Consider the following 26610-nt stretch of genomic DNA (forward strand, 5'->3'; position numbering starts at 1 on the left):
TCACCTAGAGGGAAGAGGGATACGTGTGAGAATATTGTTCTCTAATCTCAACACTGTGTTTGTCTCAGGTATTACAGTTTGTTCATAAAGACATTGGCTCAAATTAAATGTCTACAAATGCTTCAAAATAGGCTTATCGTAATTCAAATATACAGTATGTGTTTTTACCTTCATCTTTTCTGATGAGGATAAGTGTCTTATTTACTGTTTTCATATAGTTTGAGCTGAAACACTGAACAGAAGTGTTGTGGTCTTCAACGGGCAGCGAGACGGTGCTGTTGATGGTGGAGTGCAACACTGTGGTCGTGACAGAATACACACTTCTGTTCTTCAGTAGTGGCCATGTGATTGAAGGTAAGGGAATCCCCTGGCTGATACACACACACATCAGGGTTCCCAACTGGAGAATGCATTCGGATCCACTGAGGATCTTTGGAAAGGCTGAGGGGCAAACAAACACAGCTGTACTGTCACGTCACATTAAATGATAATGGGTGTGTATACAGTATACTGAAAAATGAAATATTATCTTAACCCATTAAAACCAGGAAAGCATCTGTGAGATATATATACTGTGTATATATATATATATATATATATATATATATATATATATATATATATATATATTCCTCTCTCCAGAAAACTGGATTTTTAACATCGGTTTAGTCGTTAGCATAGAATTTAATCATCTCTTCTGGAGGGCAAAGAAAAGATTCAGATGGGGGTCCACTTGTGGGAGTCATGGCCAAATATATAATCAATTTTGGGGTCCATGGCACGAAAAAAGTTTGAGAACTACTGATTTAGAAAGCATTTGTAGAATCGGCCTCGCTCAGGTCTTAATGGGTCAAAGCGCATCAGCACAGTGAGTGTACTTACTCATCACAGATATATGGGTAAACGTGGTCAGAGTCTTGTTCAGATGTTGTGCTGTACAGCTGTACCTTCCAGAATGTACCCTTGTCACCATAGGAATGACCAGAGTGGCCCTCTGAGTGTCTTCCAGCAGTCCGATGTTGTAGTCAAGCAGAGTCCACATGACAGTAGAGGGAGGGGAGCTTTCTGCATCGCAGGTCACATTCAGAGTACCACCTTCTTCCACTGTGGTTTCACCACTGATGCTGGGCATCTTCAGGTCTTTGACACAAATTGATAGTGAAATTGTCATTTGAATTTATGTTTCTCTAAAAACAAAAGACCAGTGGTCCAGAGCCCCACCAGTCATATTAAGACCCTATTAAGGTCTGGAAATAAAAAAAGACAGATGCTTTTCTGGTTTCAATGGGTTAAAAATGTCACTACAGTACATTATTATTTTTAAAGGTTAGAGAGTGGTGAAGAAAGACTTCCGCACACCCAGTTACTTTTAAAAGCAGGTGTGTAGGCGTCAAAACAATAGATGAGAACTGAAGAATCTGAAAAGATTCAGATTCGGGGGAAAGAAATCTGATTCTTCTCACCAAAAGGTTAGAGAGTGAAATGGATTCTGATAGAGAAACTTGATGGATTGAGGATGTAATGTAATACTCACAGGTAACATTCAGGGTCACGGTCTCCACTGCAGTGATGTTTCCCTTGAAGGTCACGTGACAAGTGACTTCACTGCCGTGGTGTTCAGGTGAAGGGGTGAAGGTCAACGTTGAGCCGTGCCTCTGGCTGACACCAGCAAGACTCTCTGTTGTGAAAACAGGGACATTGTTTGTGACGTGAGGGACACGGTGTCCTGTCTTTGTCCATGTCCAGGTGATGTTGGGAGGGGTTCCAGAGCAGAGTCCTGGGGCGGTGCAGGTCAGGGTGGTCTGCTGACCCTCTGTCACAGCAGGAGGAACATTCACGTTGGGTTTCTGTCTCAGACCTACAGGGAGAGAAACATACACATATTCAGAGCAAGAACTCAACTAAACAGACACAAATTATTCATTACAACATTATTCAATGAAACTGTCAACGAAGACATATTTGATTAAATGAGCTTCATTAGTAAAACATTGAGAGGAGAGAGATGTAAAATTCTGTTCTTTTGATTAAACAACATAAATTGTTGTAAACAACAGCAATCTTATATTGTATATTGATTTGATTTGATTTGATTTGATTTGATTTGATTTGATTTGATTTGATTTGATTTGATTTGATTTGATTTGATTTGATTTGACTTCACTCTCCCGTCTGGGAAATGTATCCTCTGCATTAACCCATATTATAAGGAACAGTGAGCAGCCACCACCGGCACTCAGTCATATTATAAGGAACAGTGAGCAGCCACCACCGGCTGCTCACTGTACATATTATAAGGAACAGTGAGCAGCCACCACCGGCACTCAGTCAGTATTGTACATACTGCATGCATGGGTTTTGGTGTGGGAGGAAACCTAATACAAACACGGGGAGAACATGTAAACTCCACACAGAATGGCCACCCCATCTGCCGCTCAAAGGCCAGGACTTTTTTTTCTGTGCAATACTGTATCACAGTGTATAAAATCAGCATGCTACATCATACCTGTAACTGTAAGGAGATTCTTAAGACCGAATCTATAACCATCAGTCTGTCCATTTTGATGGCCTTCCACTCTAAACTGATATGAGCCGGTGTCAGACTCCTGAAGATCATTGATGATAATGCTGCAGTTCTTTTGGGTGATGTTCGGCTCCAACAGGCTCACTCGTCCTCTGAACGGAACCTGAGCCTTAACAACGCTCTTGGAGTGGAACACAATGTCGCGGTCGTTACATTTACGCTTGGATGCTTCACATTTCAGCCACGTTGCAGATGTGGGTTTGAACTGATCGTGGTGAGTGTAGGAGCACGGGATGACGACACAGAGTCCGGCCTCAGACGTGATGAGATCTTCGCTGAAGGTGATGCTCCACCCATCAAAATAGTTTTCGTGTGATTTCTGAACAGCACCTGTTTAACGGAGACATAAGCAAACAATATAACATCATTTCTTTTTCATATATTCTATTAGATCAGACCTAATAATATTTCAGTAATTTAAATATATATACTGATTACTATATATGATTACACATACCTCCTGTGTGAGATCCTTCACTCTGGGCACGACCCATCACACAGAAGAGCACCATCACCCAAATGAAAGCCAACATCCTCACCCCGTTCCTTAATTACAAAGCACATAAATATTACATGTACAATTAAAAAAGGGGGGTAAAATGCACAGGATTTCATACTGGGAGAACCTACAGTATTCAAATGATAACACATGACAACTACATTTTTACATTCAGTCTCAAAGGAGCAAAACAAAAAAGTTATGACAACTATTTCCTCTGCAATCTTCCCCAAAACTCAGAAATCAAAACAATGCATTCACATTAAGGAATGCATTGTTTTACAGCGAAATGTTGTACAGTGGTCAGGTCAGATTTTGGGTAGAATAAACAATTGCACTGATTCTTTCAGTGATAAAAATGTGTTATAAATGCATCATAATATTGTACCTCTTTCTGTGTGCTTTCCTCCTGGTGTTTGTTCGTGATGGTAACGTCTCTCTGATCTCCCTGCTGTGAACTCTCTTGTGTCTCTGCTGATGTGCGTCTTCCTCCTTTGCACTTCCACTATTCAGGAAGTTTCTTTTAATGCCAACTGTCCTGGTAACAGGCCCTGCAGCCTAAAAACCACTCAAGTCAAGAGTCGATAATAATATCAATGTCTTAAAATAACATCTGGTTTTTGTAGCAATGCGGTTTCTACTGGATTCTGCTCGACAGAAGGAAGAAACAGTAGTAGCAGCATTTGTAAATTTATTGGACACACACACGCGCACACACGCACGCACACACACACACACACACGCACGCACGCACGCACGCACGCACGCACGCACGCACGCACGCACGCACGCACGCACGCACGCACACGCGCGTGCGTGCGTGCGTGCGTGAGTGCGTGTTTTCCTCTACACACAATTATCTCATTGGTGAAAATAGCCGTATATTGTTGTCGCAACATCACGTTGCGACACGTGACCTTGTACAGTAGATCTGCTATTTTTTGCTGGAGGTTCACCCCTGATTTGGGGATTTGGGTCTTCAGTTCATGTACATTATTGTTCCCCATGGGTAAATTAATTAAAAAGTTTGTATCATCATCCTAACTGTTGCAGCATGCCAGCAAGGTCATTGTGCAGCACTTGGAGACCAGCTCCTGTTATAAGGCCAAATAGTAGCCTTGTTTACCGCAGCCTTTTTGTTTCAAGGCCGTGCAGTGTCTTGTTCAATGGGTACTCTTTAAAGGTACATGTGGTATTGCGTCCCTTTTATGCCCACTAGACCTGTACGTGCCCGTCGGCTACCGGCCTACTTGAGAACGATGCAACTTGGGAACCTAATAATACCTGTTGTCAACTTGTCGTAGCACACGTTTTAACTATCTGTCTGTGTATAGGCTTAGTAGGCTACTATACAGACCACTGCCTGTCTCGTTATTTCCACCCCACTATCTGTGTGTGTGTGTGTGTGTGTGTGTGTGGGGGGGGTTCTCTAAGAAGTGTGACTTGATGGCCCATTTCAACGTAGTAGGCCTATTCAACTTGTGTGTGTGTGTGTGTGCGTGGGGGGGGGGTGCTCCAAGGGGTGCTCCAAGGGGTGCTCCAAGAGGCGCGTTGATGTCTGTTGTAGGTGGCAGTCTTGGAATGGAATGCATTGTTGTGACCCACCCGACACCCCCTCACCTCCTGTGGGGGGGGGGGGGGGGGGGTGCTCTAAGAAGTGTGACTTGATGGCCCATTTCAACGTAGTAGGCCTATTCAACTTGTAGACTCTGATTGTGGACTATGTTTGGTTCTGTACGTTTAAAGTCAATACACTTTATATAACCAAAGTTTCTTCACTAGACTTGTATTTTCCATCAATGGTTCATGTTCCATCAGTGACACATTATGAGTGATGATGAAAACAGATGAATTAAAAGTAGTTAATGAACAGGTCATATTACAGACAGTGGGTATTAATCCGTCACACATGCGTCATGTTCCATTGTATGAATAACCCAAATTAATGTATTAATACAAAATCACACCCATGTGAAGTAAGTGGTGCAACTCCGTGTGGGGGTCCCCGGGGGGGGGAGTTCCAGACCCACAGGAACGCACCCAGGGTGCCGGCCCGATTCCCCCAAGATATTCCTATTTGAACTGGTTCCGCAGATACATGTTGTGATAACAGCTGATTTACAAGCTCGTTGTGAGCATGCAGATCAGCTATGTTCACAATCTTTGCCTCTTTCTTATATATATTATATATATTGACTGGTTCTATATTGACTGCTTCTAAAAAAAGGAAATAAAAAGAAACAGAAATGCCTCATCAAGTAGAAAAACTAGAAAATAAAAAAATGAATTAAAATAATAAAAATAGCCTATAGTTTGTTGTTCTTACTGCAGTGATGGTCGTTTCTATTATATTTAATTAATATCTTTTTTTTTTTTTTTAGGTATTACATTTTTTTTACTTTACCGTCACCTGGGGGGGGGGGGGGGGCATTTCACCTGAGAAACAATGCTTTTCCATTAAAAGAAAAAAATCTACATATGCTAGTAATTGTGCCATTGGCCATTTGAGATGCATGATCTGAGTAGGAAAGAGAGAGAATACATCTTGTGATGTCAACGTACAATGTCAAATATAAAATAAAAAAAGGAAATAAAAAGAGACAGAAATGCCTCATCAAGTAGAAAAACTAGAAAATAAAAAAATTAATTAAAAGTAATACAAATCACTCACCCTCACACATTATGACAGTCACCAGAATATGGGTGTTTTCAATGAATCTGATGAAAGGAGATGTAGTTCGCACACCGGCCTTGAGCTCCACATTTTTATTTCATGGAGAGAGGATACAACAAGGATACAACGTTTCGACCCCTTCGGGTCTTCGTCAGGATATTATTAATCTAACCTGGTTAAAATGGTGTTTGAAAATACAATGGGAAGCTTGTATATGGACGTCTGTGACTCCTTTCATATATTTGACCAATGGCTGTAGCCATAATAATAAGAACGTACACAATATGTATCTTGTAACACGTTTTATTTCATCCATACTTACACATGTATGTACAAAATGTGATTACGTGCTAATTTCTTCCCTGTCACAGACAATGTGTCTAATTTATAATGTCTTGAAAATGTCCAATAAGAAAATCCATTAACAAGTTAAACACAATCAACAAAAAAAATCATTTGGGTTTATCTCCAGTGTGAATTCTCTGGTGGCTTTTAAGACTGTCCGTTCGAGAGAAGCTTTTACCACACTGATCACATCCATAGGGTTTCTCTCCAGTGTGAATTCTCTGGTGTGTTCTAAGACTGTCTATTCGAGAGAAGCTTTTACCACACTGATCACATCCATAGGGTTTCTCTCCAGTGTGACTTCTCTGGTGTGTTTTAAGATTTCCCATTAGAGAGAAGTGTTGTCCACACTCATCACATCCATAGGGTTTCTCTCCAGTATGAATTTTCTGGTGTGTTTTAAGGCTTGACATTTGAGAGAAGTGTTGTCCACATTGATCACATCCATAGGGTTTCTCTCCAGTGTGACTTATCTGGTGTGTTTTAAGATTTCCCATTATAGAGAAGTGTTGTCCACACTCATCACATCCATAGGGTTTCTCTCCAGTGTGAATTCTCTGGTGTGTTTTAAGGCTGTCCATTCGAGAGAAGTGTTGTCCACACTGATCACATCCATAGGGTTTCTCTCCAGTGTGAATTCTCTGGTGTTTTTTAAGGCTGGACATTTCAGAGAAATGTTGCCCACACTGATCACATCCATAGGGTTTCTCTCCAGTGTGAATTCTCTGGTGTTTTTTAAGGCTGTCCATTCGAGAGAAGTGTTGTCCACACTGATCACATCCATAGGGTTTCTCTCCAGTGTGAATTCTCTGGTGTTTTTTAAGGCTGGACATTTCAGAGAAATGTTGTCCACACTGATCACATCCATATGGTTTCTCTCCTGTGTGAATTCTCTGGTGGCTTTTAAGGCTGGACATTTCAGAGAAATGTTGTCCACACTGATCACATCCATATGGTTTCTCTCCAGTATGAATTCTCTTGTGTGTTTTAAGATGTCCCATTCTAGAGAAGTGTTGTCCACAATCATCACATCCATATGGTTTCTCTCCGGTGTGAATTCTCTGGTGGCCTTTAAGGCTGTCCATTCGAGAGAAATGTTGTCCACACTGATCACATCCATAGGCTTTCTCTCCAGTGTGAATTATCTGGTGGCTTTTAAGTCTAGACATTGTAGGAAAGCGTTTACCACACTGATCACAGCAGTGGCAATTTTGATGATGCAACACTGAATTGGAAACAAAGACAAAGGAAATGTTGTTTAGAGGCATTCCTGGACTTAAAATAGCAAAACCTATATTGTTAAGTTAATGTACCCTATTATCAATTTAGCATCCATTTATAATTCAATTCTACAATCATTTTATATTTTAGAAAATACATGACAACAGGTAGTCAATGCTAAAATAAATCAAAACAAACAAATGGCTAGATAAAAAAACATCCTTATGGCATGCTGTATATCCATATAGACACAGTAAGTAACTTACAGAGGTCTTGATGATCCTTGGGTGTGTTGAGAGAGTTCATCTTCAGCTGAAGTCTGGAGTCCACAGTCAGATGTGATCAGAAAGTATAGATATCCTGGAGGAGTTGTGGAGAACAACTACAAACTCTTCTTATACTGGAGAGCCTGAGGTGGAACCACTAACTGCTTGGTGTTGATTGGCCAAAGAGTGGAACAATACAGTCATCAGCCACCAATCTCAACCTAACAAACTGCTGCATGTGCTCCACCCCTCTCTGACTCCTCCCCCAGGTCGTGCTCTATGCAACATTCTAGAAATAAACTGCTAACTGTGAGATTGCTTTGTAAGCTTCATATTTAATATATGAATCTATCTATATCCAATATAGAGTATCTAGCTATCTGGATAATATATGTATAGTCTAACAATATTGAATAAGTGGATATTATTATAATTAATTGTTACTGCAGCAGAGCCATAAGAGGATTGCTCCACATTCTTTCAGTAACATAGAACCAGCTCTGTGTGAAGAAACAACAAAATACTATTTGTCTTCCAAAACACAAACTGCCACCCACCGCCTAAAATGATTGCAAACAGTCTTCATAATTAGTACACAAGCCTTCACATCTAAGTATAATACCGCACACCCTGTACGCACACCCCGACTTTAGTCAAGTCAAGTCAATGTTATTTATATAGCACATTTAAAAACAACAGCAGTTGACCCAAAGTGCTGGAGGATCTGAGTGTCCTGGTGGTAGGGGGTGCAGTTATTAGTTCAGAAATATAGGAAGGGGCTAGGCCGTTTAGGGATTTAAATACAGGACCCTCTGTAGGCGGGAGATGGCGGAGTGGACTTTAGAAGACAGTGGTGGGGTTTCTGTACAGGACTGGTCAAGGCCTAACAACAAATTAGTATATTGTCAAATCCTCAAAGTCTCATAGCCAATTGTGCTCTATTGTTCTCATTTAATCGCGTATCTATATTTACAGTGAAATCCCATTGTGTAATGTGTAGGCCTGTGTGCAGAAACATGTGTCCATAGTGTAATAAGGCATTATTAATTCATGACCAGGATAAGTCAGGATAAATCAGGATAAGTCATTATCCTTATAATAATCATATCCTATATCCATCATTACATTGTTATTAACAACAGAGACACAATAACAGCAACAACTGTATTGTCTAAACCTGGGACTGGGACAACTTTAAGTCTTTAAGTCAGTGTTCAGGTTGTGTTGCTCTGAGGGAATGAGGAGCACTCAGGTGTGTGGAATTAGTTTCAATAGGGTTGTGATGACTGCTTTTTAAAATAGCTCTAGTAATCATTGTTATATTGTTTGTTCAGTAACAGAGGTCTTCCCATGTCTCCATACCCATTTCACTAACATAATTATAATGTGAAATGTGTTAATAAAATTGACCAGAGAAGAAGGCCCATGGGCTCTACAATTTAAGAATTTATGACACAATATTTTGTTCACAGGTTTTAATTAAAAAAATGCTCACATATATCACTATAAAATACATTAGGTGTGTGTGTGTGTGGGGGGGGGGGGGCGTGAGTGAGTCCCCTCTCGCTGCATGTGGCAGAGAGAGAGAGAGGGGGGGAGGGAGAGTGAGAGAGAGAGAGAGGGGGGAGATTAGCCTGGTTAATAAGACAGACCTAGGGGGAGATAGGAAGAGAGAAGAATATAGGGATGTGAAGAAATTATAATCCAGTGTGATTCATAGCGACATAATACATACCATGTCAATTAAAAGCACTAGGCTACTATACAGACCACTGCCTGTCTCGTTATTTCCACCCCACTATCTCTGTGTGTGTGTGTGTGTGTGTGTGGGGGGGGGGGGGGGTGGGGTGGGGGGGGGGTGGGGGTTCTCTAAGAAGTGTGACTTGATGGCCCATTTCAACGTAGTAGGCCTATTCAACTTGTGTGTGTGTGTGTGTGTGTGTGTGTGTGTGTGTGTGTGTGGGGGGGGGGGGTGCTCCAAGTGGTGCTCCAAGGGGTGCTCCAAGGGGTGCTCCAAGGGAATGCATTGTTGTGACCCACCCGACACCCCCTCACCTCCTGTGGGGGGGGGGGGGTGCTCTAAGAAGTGTGACTTGATGGCCCATTTCAACGTAGTAGGCCTATTCAACTTGTAGACTCTGATTGTGGACTATGTTTGGTTATGTACGTTTATGTGCGTCAATACACAGCAACCAAAGTTTTTTCACTAGACTTGTGTTAAATCAAGCTAGCGCATATAGCGTCAAATCAACAGTAGTTCTGAGCTAGCCGGAATACATTCTACAGAGGATGAACAAATTGACACAGAGAACAGATATGCCTTTGCTCTTTAGTCCATGGCCGAGAGCAGTGTGTTTATTTTCACTTCCTTATATACAGATCAGGCATGATCACGTGACCGGTATCAGGTCACATGCTCTCAATACAGAAGTATATATATATAAACATACCCACATTGATATACAGGCAATTTATGATCATATTTTCTAACACCCCCACTTGATCGTGAATTGGTACCCCCAGAAAAACAACCAAACAACAAAAGAACCCTTGAAGGAAGAAAAAAAAACCTTGGACTGTATGTTATTCTCCAAACATGAAACCCTCAAAATTCCTCAATTGAAACTGTTTGGCTGGCTTTGTCATAACATCAGCAACCATTTGTTCAGTTGGACAATACTTGAGAATCACTACACCATCATTGACAGTTGATCTTATAAAGTGGTATCTTATGTCAATATGTTTTGACCTCTGTCTCTGTACAGGGTTTTTTGCTAACGCTATTGCACCTTGATTGTCCTCGTAAATCTTTGGCTGCATGTAATGAAATCCATCAATACATTGTAACAATTGAATCAAATACAAACACTCTTGTAGAGTTGCCGCTAAAGCCATGTACTCAGCTTCACAAGTTGAAAGTGCTACGGTGTATTGCTTTTTAGACCTCCATGAAATCAAAGGGCCCTCCGGGTTTAGGCTGACACAATAACCGCTAGTGCTACGTCTGTCACTCGCATCTTCTGCCCAGTTTGCATCACTATATGCTACCAAGCCTAGTTCCTCACATTTCCTAAAGCATAAGGATTTTTCCCTGGTTCCCTTCAGATATCTCAGCACATGTTTCACTGTGATCCACTGCTCTTCTGTTGGTTTAGAAAAATATTGTGAAAGTTTTCCCACTACAAAACTCAGATCTGGCCTGGTACAAGTAGTCAAGTATATTAGACTACCCACAACTTCCCTGTATCTTCTCACATCCCCCAATGACTCACTGCTGTCAGTGTAGTTCAGTGTAGTTCAGTTGTTCTTGGCTTGCAGTCCTGCATGTCAAATCTAGTCAATATTTTGTCAACATATTTCCTTTGTGACATAGTCACACAATGTTCACCTTGTTCAAAATCAATACCAATGAAATGTTTCAATTTGCCTAAGTCTTTCATTCTGAATTTTGCTGTAAGCATCTCTTTGACATCAATCATCACATTGTCATCACTTGCTGCAATTATTATATCATCGACCCAAAATAAAATGAATACCTTTTGATCCTTCATTTCCCTTGTGTAAACACAATAATCAACTGGGTTCTGAATAAATTGATTTTTAGTTAAAAAATCATGCAACATCTTGTTCCAATTTCTCCCTGATTGTTTTAAACCATACAAAGATTTATTTAGTTTACACACCAGCATGTCCCCATTCTCAGATGTAACTTCATATCCCTCTGGTTGTCTCATGTAAATCTCAAAATCTATTGGCTGGCGCGCGTGGATGCGCTTCCATGTGGGGCGGACAACTGTAGGCTATACGGTGCTGCGTTACTACTCGCCCATTGGGCCATGGCTCTTTAGTCGACTGGTAACGTGACTGGCTACAGAATCTTGTTGGTAACATGTTGAAGTTAAGTACTGCATGCAACATTCTGGTGTAGCACCCGTCTAGAGACTTCTGCAGGGTTGGCTTCAGGGTCCAGCATTCACTGCCATATAGAGGAACAGACTCCACCGTTGCATAGAAGAAGCTGAGTTTGATTTCACAGGGGAGGTTGGAGGGAGATCCATACACTGGCCATGCCGTTCAAGGACCTCCATGCAAGTGCCTCCCTCACTTTCAGATCTTGCTCCGTTCAGTTGACCCATGAGCCCAGAAACTTGAAGTCCTTGACTTCTTTCAGCACAGTGCCTCCTGTTGTCAGAGGTGGATGTTCCGGTGAGATGTTATAGGTGATAACCGCGTGTAGCAGCGTGATCTTGTAGATCGGCTGTTTTTGGTGCATACAGTTTTGCAGCATGACCTCGTAGATCGGCTGTTTTTTATGTCATTTGCATGTTTTTCATCTGTAGGAGTACTGTTGGAAAAAAGGTGTGCTTGTTCCACGTTGTCGGAGAGCAGGCTGATGTTGTCCGCATAGTCTAGTCTGTGCGGACAACAACAGTCTGTCAGGACTGCTTTGGTATGTCATCTCGACCTCCTTGGCGTTAGAGTAAAGCCAAGATCCTGCTCTCGTCCACTGATGGCCTTCCTGGGTGCATAATACAGGACTATGATGAAGAGGAAGGGGGCTAGGTTGTTTGTTCCCTTGCATTAACCTAGCAAGGGTGTCAAACTCCCCGCTGTTGTCATCTGGGGTCACCATCTTGGCCCTTGTTCCTGCATATGGTCGCCCGGAGTGGGCCTTAAGGATCTTCACCATTGTGCCTCTGTAGATCGAGTCAAATGTCTTTGAAGTCGATGAAACTGAGTATTATTAATATTATTATTATTACTATATTGTAACTATTCTTATTTAGTTTCAGTTTTGGAAAGTAATTCAAAGGTGAGTGGCAACTAAATTATTTCTGGAAAAATTATAACGATTATTAATCTAACATTATTAATCTAACATTAATCTAACATTAATGTTAGTTATAAATGTAATGCTCATTTGGCTTGTTAGCTTATAACGAACAAAGTGCTAAACAAAATTATGATCGTGTATAGGTCTACTGATGGCAGCGTGTTCTATAGTCTAGATAGAACATGATAATAACAGCCTTCAGTTATATTGGTTCAAAATGGCTAAAATGCACAGTATTGTATCTGAATATCCTCAGCTCAAAATATATTTGGAAGTCAATTGAAATCTCAGACGAATGGAAATTGGGCCAGTCATAATTTGATAAGGGTAAATATTATATAGCCTAGTGCCTTTATCCATGGCGTTTTACATAGATTGTGCATTACATTCACCCATTCACACACAGATGGTGGAGGAAACCATGCAAGGCACCAACCTGCAGAAGCAATTAGGGGTTCAGCGTCTTGCTCAAGGACACTTTGTCACTAACTCTGGGGGAGCCCAGGTTCGAACTGGGAACCTTGTGGTTCCCATCCGGCCACACTACCTCTGAGCCACTGCTGCTGAGCCACTAATTGGCAGACATCCTGCATGGATTGACGCCAATTAAACATATTTCCACAGCTAGGATTTCCTATGACTTTTAGTATGGTGTTCTGATGACTTCATAGAAATGGTCTGTGAAGAAGGAAATTATGACCTTGGTCAGGAATTTATATGGCATTTTTTCCTGATAATAGTCCCAGTTAGTGTCCATTTTGGATTTATGCCAATTTAACAACTTCTTGGGACTTTTAATATGTTGTTCTGGAGACTTCATATAAATGGTCTGTGAAAAAAACTGTTTAAATTACTTATTGGTTAGGAATTTATTCCAATATTGGTAATTGGCCATGCATTTTCTGAGAATATCTTATTGGTGGACATCTTGGATTGATGCCAATTAAACATATTTCCGCAACTAGGATTTCTTGGGACTTTTAGTATGTTGTTCTGGAGACTTAATAGAAATGGTCTGTGAAGAAGAAAAATCTGTTACAATTAACTCTTGGTCAGGAATTTATTCCAAGATTGGCCATTTTTCTCATAATAGTCCCAGTTGGCGGCTATTTTGGATTGATGCCAATTTAACATATTTACGCAACTAGGATTTCTTGGGACTTTTGATATGTTGTTCTGGAGACTTCATAGAAATGGTCTGTGAAAAGAAATCTGTTTCAATTACTTATTGGTAAGGAATTTATTCCAAGATTGGTAATTGTCTATGCAGTTTCTGAGAATAGTCTTATTGGCGGACATCTTGGATTGATGCCAATTAAACATATTTCCCCAACTGGGATTTCTTGGGACTTTTAGTATGTTGTTCCGGAGACCTCATAGAAATGGTCTGTGAAAAAAAATCTTGTGTTACAATTACTTTAGCTTTTAGGTCCAAAATGAGCTAGAATGCCTGGACTATTTGTAATCAATTGGCTGAGGCAGAGGCTGGAAATTGCACAGGTGAGGGCACTTGGGCTAATTAGGCCCACTGGCAGAGCCTGACCAGTCTGTTTGTGGACAACCGTGGGTACAACCGACTCGACACCAGGCAATGCAACCCCTGTGGTGGGGTGGGACGCGTGTGTCGAATTTGAAGTCGGCGGGGCGATTTTTTGGGGCGAATGGTTCTCGAGTTACGTGGATTACAGAGGTACGTACAGACGTAGAGACTTGGTGCATTTATTAGATATGTTTTATGTAGACACGCCCACCAGTTCATTAAGTATAACTGGATTTCACCTTAACACCACCCACCTGATCCAGTCCCTCCACCTCCTCCTATATGACCACCCACCTTTCCTATACTTTCCTAGTCCCCCCCCCCCCCCCTTTCCCTTGGCTATTGGACAGCCATACATGAAGAAGCCGGCCAGCAACTCTACATCTGACCTCAAGGACACCATGTTGATCCTACCTCCATATATGGAGCTGACCTGTTCTGACATTCCATATGTTGATCCTACCCCACCCGTCCTTCATCCTCGATATCTCCCTTTTGACTGATACCCATTCAGACTCTAGACAGGCCCACCCCAAAGTCATTAGTCTTTAGGGTGAGGTCGCTTCTCGCCCTCAGGGCGTCTTACTGATTTATTTATTTATTTATTGAGAATGGATTTGATTTGTTTTTCTTTGCTAGCTGCAAATAAGCGAAAGAAAGGAACTTGCTAGTATGAACTTCCAAATAAAACCTATATTGAGTAACCATAGTAGACTGCTGTCTCTTACTCTCTTCTGATACTATTCAGTGGGTCTTATTTTGAAGAGCCACTACAGGAGTTAGTTACTTGCTACTTGTCGGTGCTAGGGGAAATCAAAGCTGTACGTGAACACCATGTAATATGGAAATATGGGAACTACCTTTATTTCAAATCATCCATTGGCATTGCAGTAGTGGTGAGTCTCATGAATTGTTTTTCTGCTTGCTCTCTCTCTGTGTTTACTTTGTCCCACTTCTGTTGCTACATTGCTATATGTGCATTTGTGTTAGCCAAGTCCACACCTGTTGCGGTATGATAATGAGGGGGGGGGGGGGGGGGGGGGGGGGGGTATGATTTTGTCACTTTATCGCTGTTTTTTGATTTCAAGGTTTCAACTTCCAGGAAGAAACCCTAAACACAAAGCGAATACATCATTGCACATAACAACCACGCCAAGGGGTCTAATGAATGATTGTCACCTCATAGATACATGAAAAACAGAAAAGAATACAAAGATCGTAGTACCCCATCTTTAATCAAAATACTGTATTTACAAAACAATCAGTGAAAGTTCAGGGAAGTGATGCGAAGAGGTGTCGTTGTGCCACATGACGCCTGCAACTTCTCATGCTTTCTGTTTGCAAACCTCTGCATGAGAGAAGAGAGGAGACAGGACAGCTACAATTACAGTGTATGTGTAGAGAAGAGAGGACAGCTATCAGGTATCAGCTATACAGTAAAGTACAGTATGTGCATATTAATAATAATACATACCAGACTTCCCGTCATACATGTAGTGAGGATCGTCAAAGAACTTCAGACATTTCGCCTGTTTCTCCATGTATTCTTCAGAAGCTAACAACTTCTCAACCTCCAGATGTTCTCCTTCTCTTCCTGCACGCACACACACACACACACACACACACACACACACACACACACACACACACACACACACACACACACACACACACACAGCTTGTTACTCACATTGTATTTTATCATGACTATCCTGTGACTGAATGTCCATTGTATTTGTCCATGCAGTATTTGTCTATACTCTATACAGTATCTGTCTACCAAGTGTTGCGAAGTCCACTTGAACTGACTCAGCACCGTTTGAGTTAATGGTTACAGAATCGTAACTTATATGCCCCCCATACTCAACATGTCCCATACCCCATCCAAACGTTTGAGTTCCAGGGATGTCCGGCCCAAGAAGTCACCCGTTTGACGTGTGTGTGTGCGTGTGTGCGTGCGTGCGTGCGTGCGTGCGTGCGTGCGTGCGTGCGTGCGTGCGTGCGTGCGTGCGTGACTTACTGTAGAAGAAGAGAACTTGTGCCTCTTGTCCAGAGTGGTTTGCTTTGTAGATTCTGACCAGGCAGTTAGGACAGGTCTGGTAGAAGACCACATCTGCATCAGCATTATACTTAGACTGTACACCATCTTGTTCCTTAACTGGATTACACACACACACACACACACACACACACACACACACACACACACACACACACATTGTTTTTTTATGTGGTTCATTGTATCCTGTGACACACTGTATCCAGCACACTGCCCATTCAAAATAAGAATATAATGATAATGAACATGTTACAGTTTTAATAAGAACACTTGGATGGAAGTCATATATTCATATATGCACTGTAGTATACATAATATGTATTGATAGATTGTACACATTAATTCATTCAGAGATTTCGGTGCAGATATCAAGGGCCAGCAGGTCAATATTTTCTTTTCCTTTTCTTTTCTTCTTTTTTTTCTGTTCTTGACTCTCACTCTTTCCTGTACCTCTCTGTTTCCCACTGCTGTCTCATCTCATCTCTTATGTCATCTTATACCTTGTATCTAAACTTTATATTATCTTAGCATTCTTATAGACCACTATAGATTATCAATTTATTATACCATATTATATTATTAAATGATCTTACACTATGTATTATTACTGCTATTGCTACTACTGCATCTGTATACCCTATCTCTCCTTCTCGCTCCCTTTCATCCCCCCTGACACGGTCGAGGCCGATGGCCGCCCACCCTAGAGTCTGGGTCCGCTTGACGTTTCTTCGTTTTTCGTTACCACTGTCGCAAAATTGCTTGCTCAGGGTGGGATCTCTGTCGGGTCTCTGCTCTACATGTAAAGTGTCTGTCTTGAGACAACGTGTTGTGAATTGAATATCTGTATATTGTATAGTGTGGAACTCACTGAATTCTCCAACATGCAGAGTGCAAGCTGTAGTGTCTCCATTCACCACAGTGGCATCACTAGAGCGACCCACACATACGTTATTTCTGCATGACAACACAAAGCAATTATTACAATCAGAATGTAGAACTTTACCTTTTCAACTAACTTTTTTATTGTAACCCCCCAAAAATCCATCACAGCACCTGTAAGTCACCTGTAAGTGGTACTTACAGGTCTTTGTTCATTTCATGGTAACGAATGGTACGCTTGTCATCGTTTAGGGACAGATCAAGGCGAGAAGTGGAAATTTTGGCGATCATTTCGAAACCCGCCTCGAAATCTACGAACGCTGCAGCCAGCACCCAGGTGCCATAGATCTGAGGGGTCAATACATTGTATTTAATTACTTTAGGCCTATACTATTAGGTGGTTCAGAGAACATCAGAGACAACAGACCTCACATACAGTGAACTAACATTAGTAACACTAACACAGTACATAGTGACACACAATGAACAGAGATACAGAATACAGTGTAATGGAACTGCAGACAGTTTCACAAGTCGCTATGTTATACTGTTAATCTTGCCCAAGTGCTACTTTAACTCCAACCCTCCCTCCCCCTTAGTGTCCAGGAACACTTATTAGACAAGAGACATTAGACAGTGTAGAGTAGACAATATAGGAGATTAGATAGTTGACATTAGAAAGTAGACATTAGGCATCGGACATGAGAATACAGTAGACATGAGACTAACCTTTTGCATCTCAGAGGCTGGCAGAGTCTTGGTCAGGGGTTCACATTGTTCTGGGGTGAGCTGTGCTCTGCAGCTAGTGGTTTCTTTTTAGGAAATAGAAATGGATCCTGTTATTATTTAGTCACAAGCTCATGTTAATAACCAGATGATGCATGGATTCACAATTTGTATACCCCCTAATAATAATATACATACCAGGCTTCCCGTCATACATGTAGTGAGGATCGGGTAAGAATTTCAGACATTTCGCTTGTTTCTTCATGTATTCTTCAGAAGCTATCAACTTCTCAACCGCCAGATGTTTTCCTTCTCTTCCTGCACACGCACGCACGCACACACACACGCACGCACGCACGCACGCACGCGTGCACACACACACACACACACACACACACACACACACACACACACACACACACACACACACACACACACACACACACACACACACAGCATGTTACTCATGAGTCCACACTAGCAGTCATTGTACCATTCAGGCAACACATGGGTGCACATGTTACTGTGTGACTTACTGTAGAAGAAGAGAACTCGTGCCTCTTGTCCAGAGTAGGTTGCTTTGTAGATTCTGACCAGGCAGTTAGGACAGGTCTGGTAGAAGACCACATCTGCATCTGCATTATACTTAGACTGTACACCATCCTCTTCCTTCACTGGATTACACAAACACACACACACACAAACATCTCATCTCATCTCATCTCATCTCATCTTGTATATCTTATATCTGTATATTATATACAGTAGTGTGGAACTCACTGAATTCTCCAACATGCAGAGTGCAAGCTGTAGTCTCTCCACTCACCACAGTGGCATTACTAGAGCGACCCACACATACGTTACGTCTGCATGACAACACGCATGCGCGCACACACACACACACACACACACACACACACACACACACACACACACACACACACACACACACACACACACACACACACACACACACACACACACACACACACACAGTATGTTAGTCAACCAATTAACTCTATATCTAAGATCATACAGGATACAGGAAAGCCCATGGAATTGGAAGTGTTTAAACATTAATAATAATAATAATAATAATAATAATAATAATAATGAAAAATAGGAATTGGACAATGAACTAGGGTCTTTCCTGATTGGATAAAATTGCTGACCCACCTAAAAAAAGTATTTTCTGTTTACTAAAGAGTTGGAGAGCCAGGGAGACCCCTGTTAACACTCTATAGCAATTGTTACTATCATATTCTAAAACCTTTTAGTTTTGCCCCTTACAGCACCTTTAAGTGGATACAAGTACTTACAGGTCTTTGTTCATTTCAATGTAGTGAATGGTATTCTTGTCATCGCTCAAGGACAGATCAAGGCGAGAAGTGGAAATGCTGCCAATCATTTCGAGACCCGCCTCAAAATCTGCGAACGCTGCAGCCAGCACCCAGTGGCCGTAGATCTGAGGGGTCACATTCAATACATTTTATTGAACTACTTTATTAGGTGGTTCAGAGACTGCAGACATCAGAGACAACATAACCTACATGTCATTCCATTATTACACTGTTTGTATCTACTATTCCACAAGAGTCTGTCTGGAACTACATCTCCTGAAGGCAGAGAAAGGAAGCTGTCATCTGTTTCCGTTCACGAAAATATATTTTAAATCATTTGTAATAATTGTTTTGGTATTCCCATTTCTGCTAATCAACAAGCTGCTTCGACTACTTGATTTTCAGTAGCGTTTGAAAGTTGTGGGAGGTAACAGTCTGGTTACTACTACTGTTAATCGTCCGGCTGCATGTCCACATCAGCACTGTTATTTTTATTATTATTATTATTATAACTTTTTTGGGGTTGGCGCTAGTGAATTATGGTGTGTCAGTTTAGCATAATCACAGTAATCCTTAATCACAGTAATCCTTAAAGAAATGATAGCTTTGATAGCTTTTGGTAGCTTTGGATAGAAATTAAATGTTGCGAGGATGAGGGGGGACTTGGAAATAATTCTCCCCTCCAAGGGGAACCTGGGCCAAATAGGTTTGAGAACCCCTGCCTTAGGCATAAAACATCAGCCAGTGTACATTACAGTATAAGAAATAAGACAGTAGACATTTTAGAGTAGATATCAGACCACAGACGTTAGAAAGTAGACATTAGACAGAGAACATTAGAAGACGGTAGACATTAGGTATTATTGGTCATTAGAATACAGTAAACATGAGACTAACCTTGTACTTCTCAGAGGCTGGCAGAGTCTTGGTCAGGGGTTCACATTGTTCTGGGGTGAACTCTGCTCTGCAGCTAGTAGTTACTTTTCAGGAAATAGAAAAACAAACGTGCGTTCTGTTGTAGTTATTATTTAGTCATAAGCTATACATATGATTGGTAATTAAATATTTCTAAAACCCACCCACAGACAGAAGTAAGCACTTTTAACATATTTTGGAAATGTTATTATACAGTAGGCAAAATTGTCATGGTTTCCCCCCTTTTTGAATGAAGGGTACATAAATGTAATGTCTACGTCCGTCCAACTGCAGTTCATGTATCAGGAAAAATAAAGATTGATTGTACGATCTACGGTTCAAGAGTTATAGGCCAAAACATAAAAACCCTGTTATAGTGCCACCATTAGGCCGATTTGAAAACGTTGAGGCTGTAACAATGAGCCACCATCCTTGGGATATGTGCATGCAAAGTTTTGCGTAGATTATAACAATAAATACATACCAGGCTTCCCATCATACATGTAGTTAGAATCGGGTAAGAATTTGAGACATTCTGCTTGTTTCCTCATGGATTCTTCATAAGCTATCAACTTCTCAACCTCCAGATGTTTTCCTTCTCTTCCTACAATCACACAATCACACACACGCACGCACGCGCAAACACACACGTGAGCACACACACACACACACACACACACACACACACACACACGCACAGTTGAAGTATTGTGAAACCATATTGAAGACCTTATGGAGAACAAAAAAGTGTAAGAAAATAAACAAACACTGCACTCTTTAGACAAACACACTGTGTACGTGTTAGTGTGTGACTTACTGTAGAAGAAGATAACTCGTGCCTCTTGTCCAGAGTAGGTTGCTTTGTAGATTCTGACCAGGCAGTTAGGACAGGTCTGGTAGAAGACCACATCTGCATCTGCATTATAGTTAGACTGTACACCACCCTCTTCCTTCACTGGAACACGAACACACACACACACACACACACACACACACACACACACACACACACACACACACACACACACACACACACACACACACACACACACACACACACACACACACACACACACACACACACTTTAGTGTGTCAATAACTCTGTATCTTATATGCTTTGCTTCTGGGGGGTTTGTGATCTCAGATCTTGTGTTAAGATAATCTGCAGATCACACCGCCAAACTATTGAATGCAATTTATAGCATTGCTATAATTTAGGGATGCACGATTATGAAATTATGACCGATATCCGATATCTGATTATTTGCCGGGTCATATTTGCCGATTCTGATACAGATATATTACATTATTATATTTGGCTATATTTATATTTAACTCATTGCTGAATTTTTTTATTTTAATTTTATTTATTTTGCTGGTGAAAGTAGATGGTAAACCGACCTCCCCACTAACAGCTGGCGCTCAGAGACAGGCAGACTGTCTGCTCTGCGAGTACAAAACCATTGACGGTCACATTATTATTACATTTTCAATATCTGTGAAAATAATGTGTATTATTTTGAGGCCAATCCAATACCGATCTGGCATTTTTATGGCCGATTTTGATATGCTACGGATTATATCGTGCATCCCTGCAATAAATGGTTAATGGTAATCCTGAACTGAAGTGTCTGAATGAAATGTCATTTCATTTCATCTCATATCTTATATTGATTGAATGAATGAATTAATGAATGAATTACATTTTTATCTCCGTGTCAAACCACCATTTTGGCCCATCCCATATGGGATTATATGACACATTACACAAAAAGAAAACAACTGACATTAACAATCCTTCCTGATGGTATTACATCCGGCCTTATACATACCAGTACACATAGATAAACATGAATACAGTATCTTATCTTAGTTAACTATGGAATCATATATTTCCCGTCAGTCAGTCAGTGTATCACTCAAAATCCCCATACATGGGGAAAGCCCAGGTCTCGTGACATCACATGACATCATCAGGGATGGAGATCCAAATGCGACCTGCTGTCGCAATTAAGCCTATATATGGAGATCCATGATATTAATATATGGATATATGTCAGAACCTGTTCTGACATTCTATATGTTGATCCTTCCCCATCCATCCTTTCTCTTCGATGTCTCCCTTTTGACTGATACCTGTCCATTTAAACTCTATAGACGGGCCTGCCCCAAAGTTATTTGTGCAGCTGCGCCCGGCAGCTGGCGAAAACTAAACCCTGTACACTCAAGACACTGCCCCCGCTGCCACCCAACGTGCACACAACGCTTCTCGGCCTCAGGTGTCTTACTGGTATGTTATATCCTATATCTTATCTTTATATAGTGTGGAACTCACCAAATTCACCAACACGCAGAGTGAAAGCTGTACTCTCTCCGTTCACAACAGTGGCATCACTAGAGCGACTCACACATTTGCCATTTCTGCATGACAACACACACACACACACACACACACACACACACACACACACACACACACACACACACACACACACACACACACAGTCTTAGTCAAACAATGAGCTGAAAATCTACACAGTGATGTCTGTAAAATTGTCATTTGAGAAAGCACTTTTGCACCTTTAAGTGGATACAAGTACTTACAGGTCTTTGTTAATTTCAAGGTATTGAATGGTATTCTTGTCATTGTTCGAGGACAGATGAAGGTAAGATGTGGAAATCTTGCCAATCATTCTGAGACCCGCCTGGAAATCTGCAAACGCTCCAGCCAGCACCCAGTGGCCGTAGATCTGAGGGGTCACATTCAGTACGTTTTATTTTACTACTTTATTAGGTGGTTCAGACACTGCAGACATCAGAGATAACAGACCTCACATACAGTGAACTAACATAACACACAGGGAGCAGAGATAACAGACCTCACATACAGTGTAATAATGGAATGACAGGTACGTATAGTATCAATGCATATGGTTTTGCCTGTCACTATGTTACTAGTCTCACATAGCCATACATACGTAACTATTCCGCAATCTCCGGATGCTATATAGAGTCTGGAACTACACCTCCTGAATGCTATATAGAGTCTGGAACTACACCTCCTGAATGCTATATAAAGTCTGGAGTAAAGAAGCTGTCATCTGTTTGTCAATTCTGTTCACGAGAATATATTCTAAAATATTTTTTCAACATAAAATCTAATTCCCATTTCTGCTAATAAGCAGAATACAGTAGACATTAGACAGTGGACATTAAAAGATAGCAAACATTAGACATGAGACTAACCCTGTGAATCTCAGAAGCTGGCAGAGTCTTGGTCAGGGGTGCACATTGTTCTGGGGTGAGCTGTGCTCTGCAGCTAGTAGTTTCTATTCAGGAGATAAAAAATAATGTGTGTTCTAATGGATCCAATGTAGTTATTATATCACAAGCATGTGGTTAATACTTAGAATTGGTTAAATATTTATAAAACCCACAGACAGACGTATCCATATTTTGGAAATGTCATTATAGGCGAAAATTGTCATTGCTTTACCCCTTTTTTCTGAATGAAAGAAATCTCTGTCCGACTGTATCATAATACATACCAGGCTTCCCATCATACATGTAGTGAGGATCGACAAGGAATTTCAAACACTTTGCTTGTTTCTTAATGTATTCTTCAGAAGCTATCAACTTCTCAACCTCCAGATGTTTTCCTTCTCTTCCTGCGCACACACACACACACACACACACACACACACACACACACACACACACACACACACACACACACACACACACACACACACACACACACACACAGCATGTTACTCAGGAGTCAGGACTAGCAGTCATTGTACGTACCAGGCAACACGTGTTTGCATGTGTTAGCGTGTGACTTACTGTAGAAGAAGAGAACTCGTGCCTCTTGTCCAGAGTAGGTTGCTTTGTAGATTCTGACTAGGCAGTTAGGACAGGTCTGGTAGAAGACCACATCTGCATCTGCATTATACTTAGACTGTACACCATCCTGTTCCTTCACTGGAATACACACACACACACACACACACACACACACACACACACACACACACACACACACACACACACACACACACACACACACACACACACACACACACACACACACACACACACACACACACACACACACACACACACACACACACACACACACACACACACACACACACACACACACACACACACACACACACAATAAGTCAATAACTCTGTATCTTATGCTTTGCTTCTGGGGGGTTTGTGATTTCAGATTCTGTGTTAAGATAATCTACAGCATATGACAGGAGCAGAGACATTACCAAACTATTGAATGCAATAGCATTGCAATAAACATGGTTAATGGTAATCCTGAACTGAAGTATTTCATTTCATCTAATCACTTATCTTATATTGAATGAATGAATGAATGACATTTTTATTTCCGTGTCATGCCACCATTTTGGCCCATCCCATACGGATTATATGACACATTACACAAAAAGAAAACAACAATCCTTCCTGATGGTATTATATCTGGCCTTATACATACCAGTATACACATAGATAACATGCATACAGTATATATCTTATTATCTTATATCCTATATCTTACATCCTATCTTTATATAGTGTGGAACTCACCAAATTCACCAACACGCAGAGTGAGAGCTGTACTCCCTCCGTCCACAACAGTGGCATCACTAGAGCGACTCACACATTTGCCATTTCTGCATGAGACACACACGCACGGAACACATTTATGTTATAGACACCTTTATGAACACATTTGTGAAGAAAGCTAGTGGTAAGAATTTGTTTTTGCAGATTTGCCACACATTTCGCTAATTTTCTCTAAGTGGATACAAGTACTTACAGGTCTTTGTTCATTTCATTGTAGTGAATGGTATTCTTGTCATTGTTCAAGGACAGATCAAGGCGAGAAGTGGAAATGCTGCCAATCATTTCGAGACCCGCCTCGAAATCTGCGAACGCTGCAGCCAGCACCCAGTGGCCGTAGATCTGAGGGGTCACATTGAATACATTTTACTTTTTTAGGTGGTTCAGAGACTGCACACATCAAAGACAACAGACCTCACATACAGTGAACTAGCAAAACACTATAGGGATCAGAGATAATAGACCTCAAAATACAGTGTAATAATGGAATGACAGGCAGTATCACTGCATACCTGCCATTCTTACATGAGAAAGGAAGCTGTCAAAATATTTTAAAATATATTTTAAAATATTTTTAATATTTATTTTGGTATTCTCATTTCTGCTATGGCAGCAAGCTACTTATGCTTCGACTACTTGATTTTCAGTAGCGTTTGAAAATTGTGGGAGGTAACAGTTTGGTTACTACTACTGTTAATCGTCCGGCTGTATGTCCACAGCAGCACTGTACAGAGCAGCTCTCCAATGGACCAAATTCCAAGTGAATATATGTGACCACATTTGACTGAGAGACTGCCATTGAATTTTTGTTTTTTCATGTCATATGAAAGCAGGGAATCATAGCTTCAAATTGACATATTGGTTCAGTTTGACCCACCAGTTTTGGAGATATGGCTTATAGAGTAATGTCTTGCAGAAAACAGCGAGTTGAGAAAACAGGCTTGAAAGGTTCACTTCTGTGGTCTCTAACATTACACCTAGCTACATGTTTAAGCATTTATTTCATATTTACATGTCGATTTCAGCTCTGACACTTATTTCAGACATGCTCTAGTATGTGAAGAGTCTGCCTGTGCTATTAACTCATTTTGAAAAAAAAAAAAATATATAGTTTTTCTCCTCTGGTGAAAAGCTGGAATGTGCGCGATGGCAGGCTCTCAGTCAAATCTGGTCGCATATGTGATCTTAGCATAATCACAGTAATCCTTAATCAAATTACATCATATTCAATGGCTTTTGATAGAAATGATAGCTTTGATAGCTTGGTACTTGGGCCAAAAAGGTTTGAGAACCCCTGCCTTAGGCATAAAACATCAGCCAGTGTACATTACAGTATAAGACAGTAGACATTTTAGATAGTAGATATCAGACCGCAGACGTTAGAAAGTAGACATTAGACAGAAAATATTAGAAGACGGTAGACATTAGGTATTATTGGTCATTAGAATACAGTAAACATGAGACTAACCTTGTACTTCTCAGAGGCTGGCAGAGGCTTGGTCAGGGGTTCACATTGTTCTGGGGTGAACTCTGCTCTGCAGCTAGTAGTTACTTTTCAGGAAATAGAAAAACAAACGTGTGTTCTGTTGTAGTTATTATTTAGTCATAAGCTATACATATCTGATTGGTTAAATATTTTTAAAACCCACCCACAGACAGAAGTAAGCATTTTTAACATATTTTGGAAATGTCATTATACAGTAGGCAAAAATTGTCATGGTTTCCCCCTTTTTGAATGAAAGGAATCAGTGTACATAAATGTAATGTCTACGTCCGTCCAACTGCAGTTCATGTATCAGGAAAAATAAAGATTGATTGTACGACCTACGGTTCAAGAGTTATAGGCCAAAACATGAAAGACCCTGTTATAGCGCCACCATTAGGCCGATTTGAAAACTTTGAGGCAGTAACAATGAGCCACCATATCCTTGGGATATGTGCAAATTGTGCATGCAAAGTTTTGCGCAGATTATAACAATAAATACATACCAGGCTTCCCATCATACATGTAGTTAGAATCGGGTAAGAATTTGAGACATTCTGCTTGTTTCCTCATGGATTCTTCATAAGCTATCAACTTCTC

At 40.9% G+C, this 26610-nt stretch overlaps 3 protein-coding genes across 3 annotated transcripts in view; all 3 read right to left on the reverse strand.

Annotated features, from left to right (window-relative positions):
- Window positions 1-12279, reverse strand: LOC306924355 (sialic acid-binding Ig-like lectin 14; the record flags this gene model as incomplete). The annotated part of the gene is made up of 6 exons (XM_079502849.1): window positions 1-4; window positions 948-1140; window positions 1535-1858; window positions 2507-2914; window positions 3042-3130; window positions 12176-12279. The coding sequence occupies 6 exons, from the start codon at window positions 12277-12279 to the stop codon at window positions 1-3; spliced, it is 1122 nt and encodes a 373-aa protein (XP_079358975.1).
- Window positions 12280-15206: 2927 nt separating this feature from the next.
- Window positions 15207-23543, reverse strand: LOC306924455 (saxitoxin and tetrodotoxin-binding protein 1-like). Its single transcript, XM_079502964.1, has 17 exons — window positions 23432-23543; window positions 23130-23212; window positions 22488-22633; window positions 22219-22304; window positions 20700-20837; window positions 20367-20486; window positions 19865-19947; window positions 18947-19092; window positions 18408-18493; window positions 18164-18301; window positions 17826-17945; window positions 17631-17713; window positions 17104-17249; window positions 16891-16976; window positions 15984-16121; window positions 15438-15557; window positions 15207-15311 (listed from the first exon to the last, which is right to left on the reverse strand). The coding sequence occupies exons 1-17, from the start codon at window positions 23448-23450 to the stop codon at window positions 15289-15291; spliced, it is 1761 nt and encodes a 586-aa protein (XP_079359090.1). The 5' UTR covers window positions 23451-23543; the 3' UTR covers window positions 15207-15288.
- Window positions 23544-23670: 127 nt separating this feature from the next.
- The window catches only part of LOC306924356 (saxitoxin and tetrodotoxin-binding protein 2-like), a gene marked incomplete at its 3' end in the record, with an annotated part of 4233 nt that continues 1293 nt past the window's right edge, over window positions 23671-26610 (reverse strand). The window contains exons 4-8 of the mRNA XM_079502850.1: window positions 26517-26610; window positions 25996-26078; window positions 24724-24869; window positions 24492-24577; window positions 23671-23867 (exon numbers count right to left, since the gene is read on the reverse strand). The exon at window positions 26517-26610 is cut by the window's right edge and continues 26 nt beyond it. Of these exons, the coding sequence (XP_079358976.1) occupies window positions 23671-23867; window positions 24492-24577; window positions 24724-24869; window positions 25996-26078; window positions 26517-26610 (606 nt within the window). The remainder of the gene's footprint in view (window positions 23868-24491; window positions 24578-24723; window positions 24870-25995; window positions 26079-26516) is intronic.

This window comes from Electrona antarctica (assembly GCF_951216825.1).
Source record: "Electrona antarctica genome assembly, chromosome: 6".
NCBI classification, from domain to species: Eukaryota; Metazoa; Chordata; class Actinopteri; order Myctophiformes; family Myctophidae; genus Electrona; species Electrona antarctica.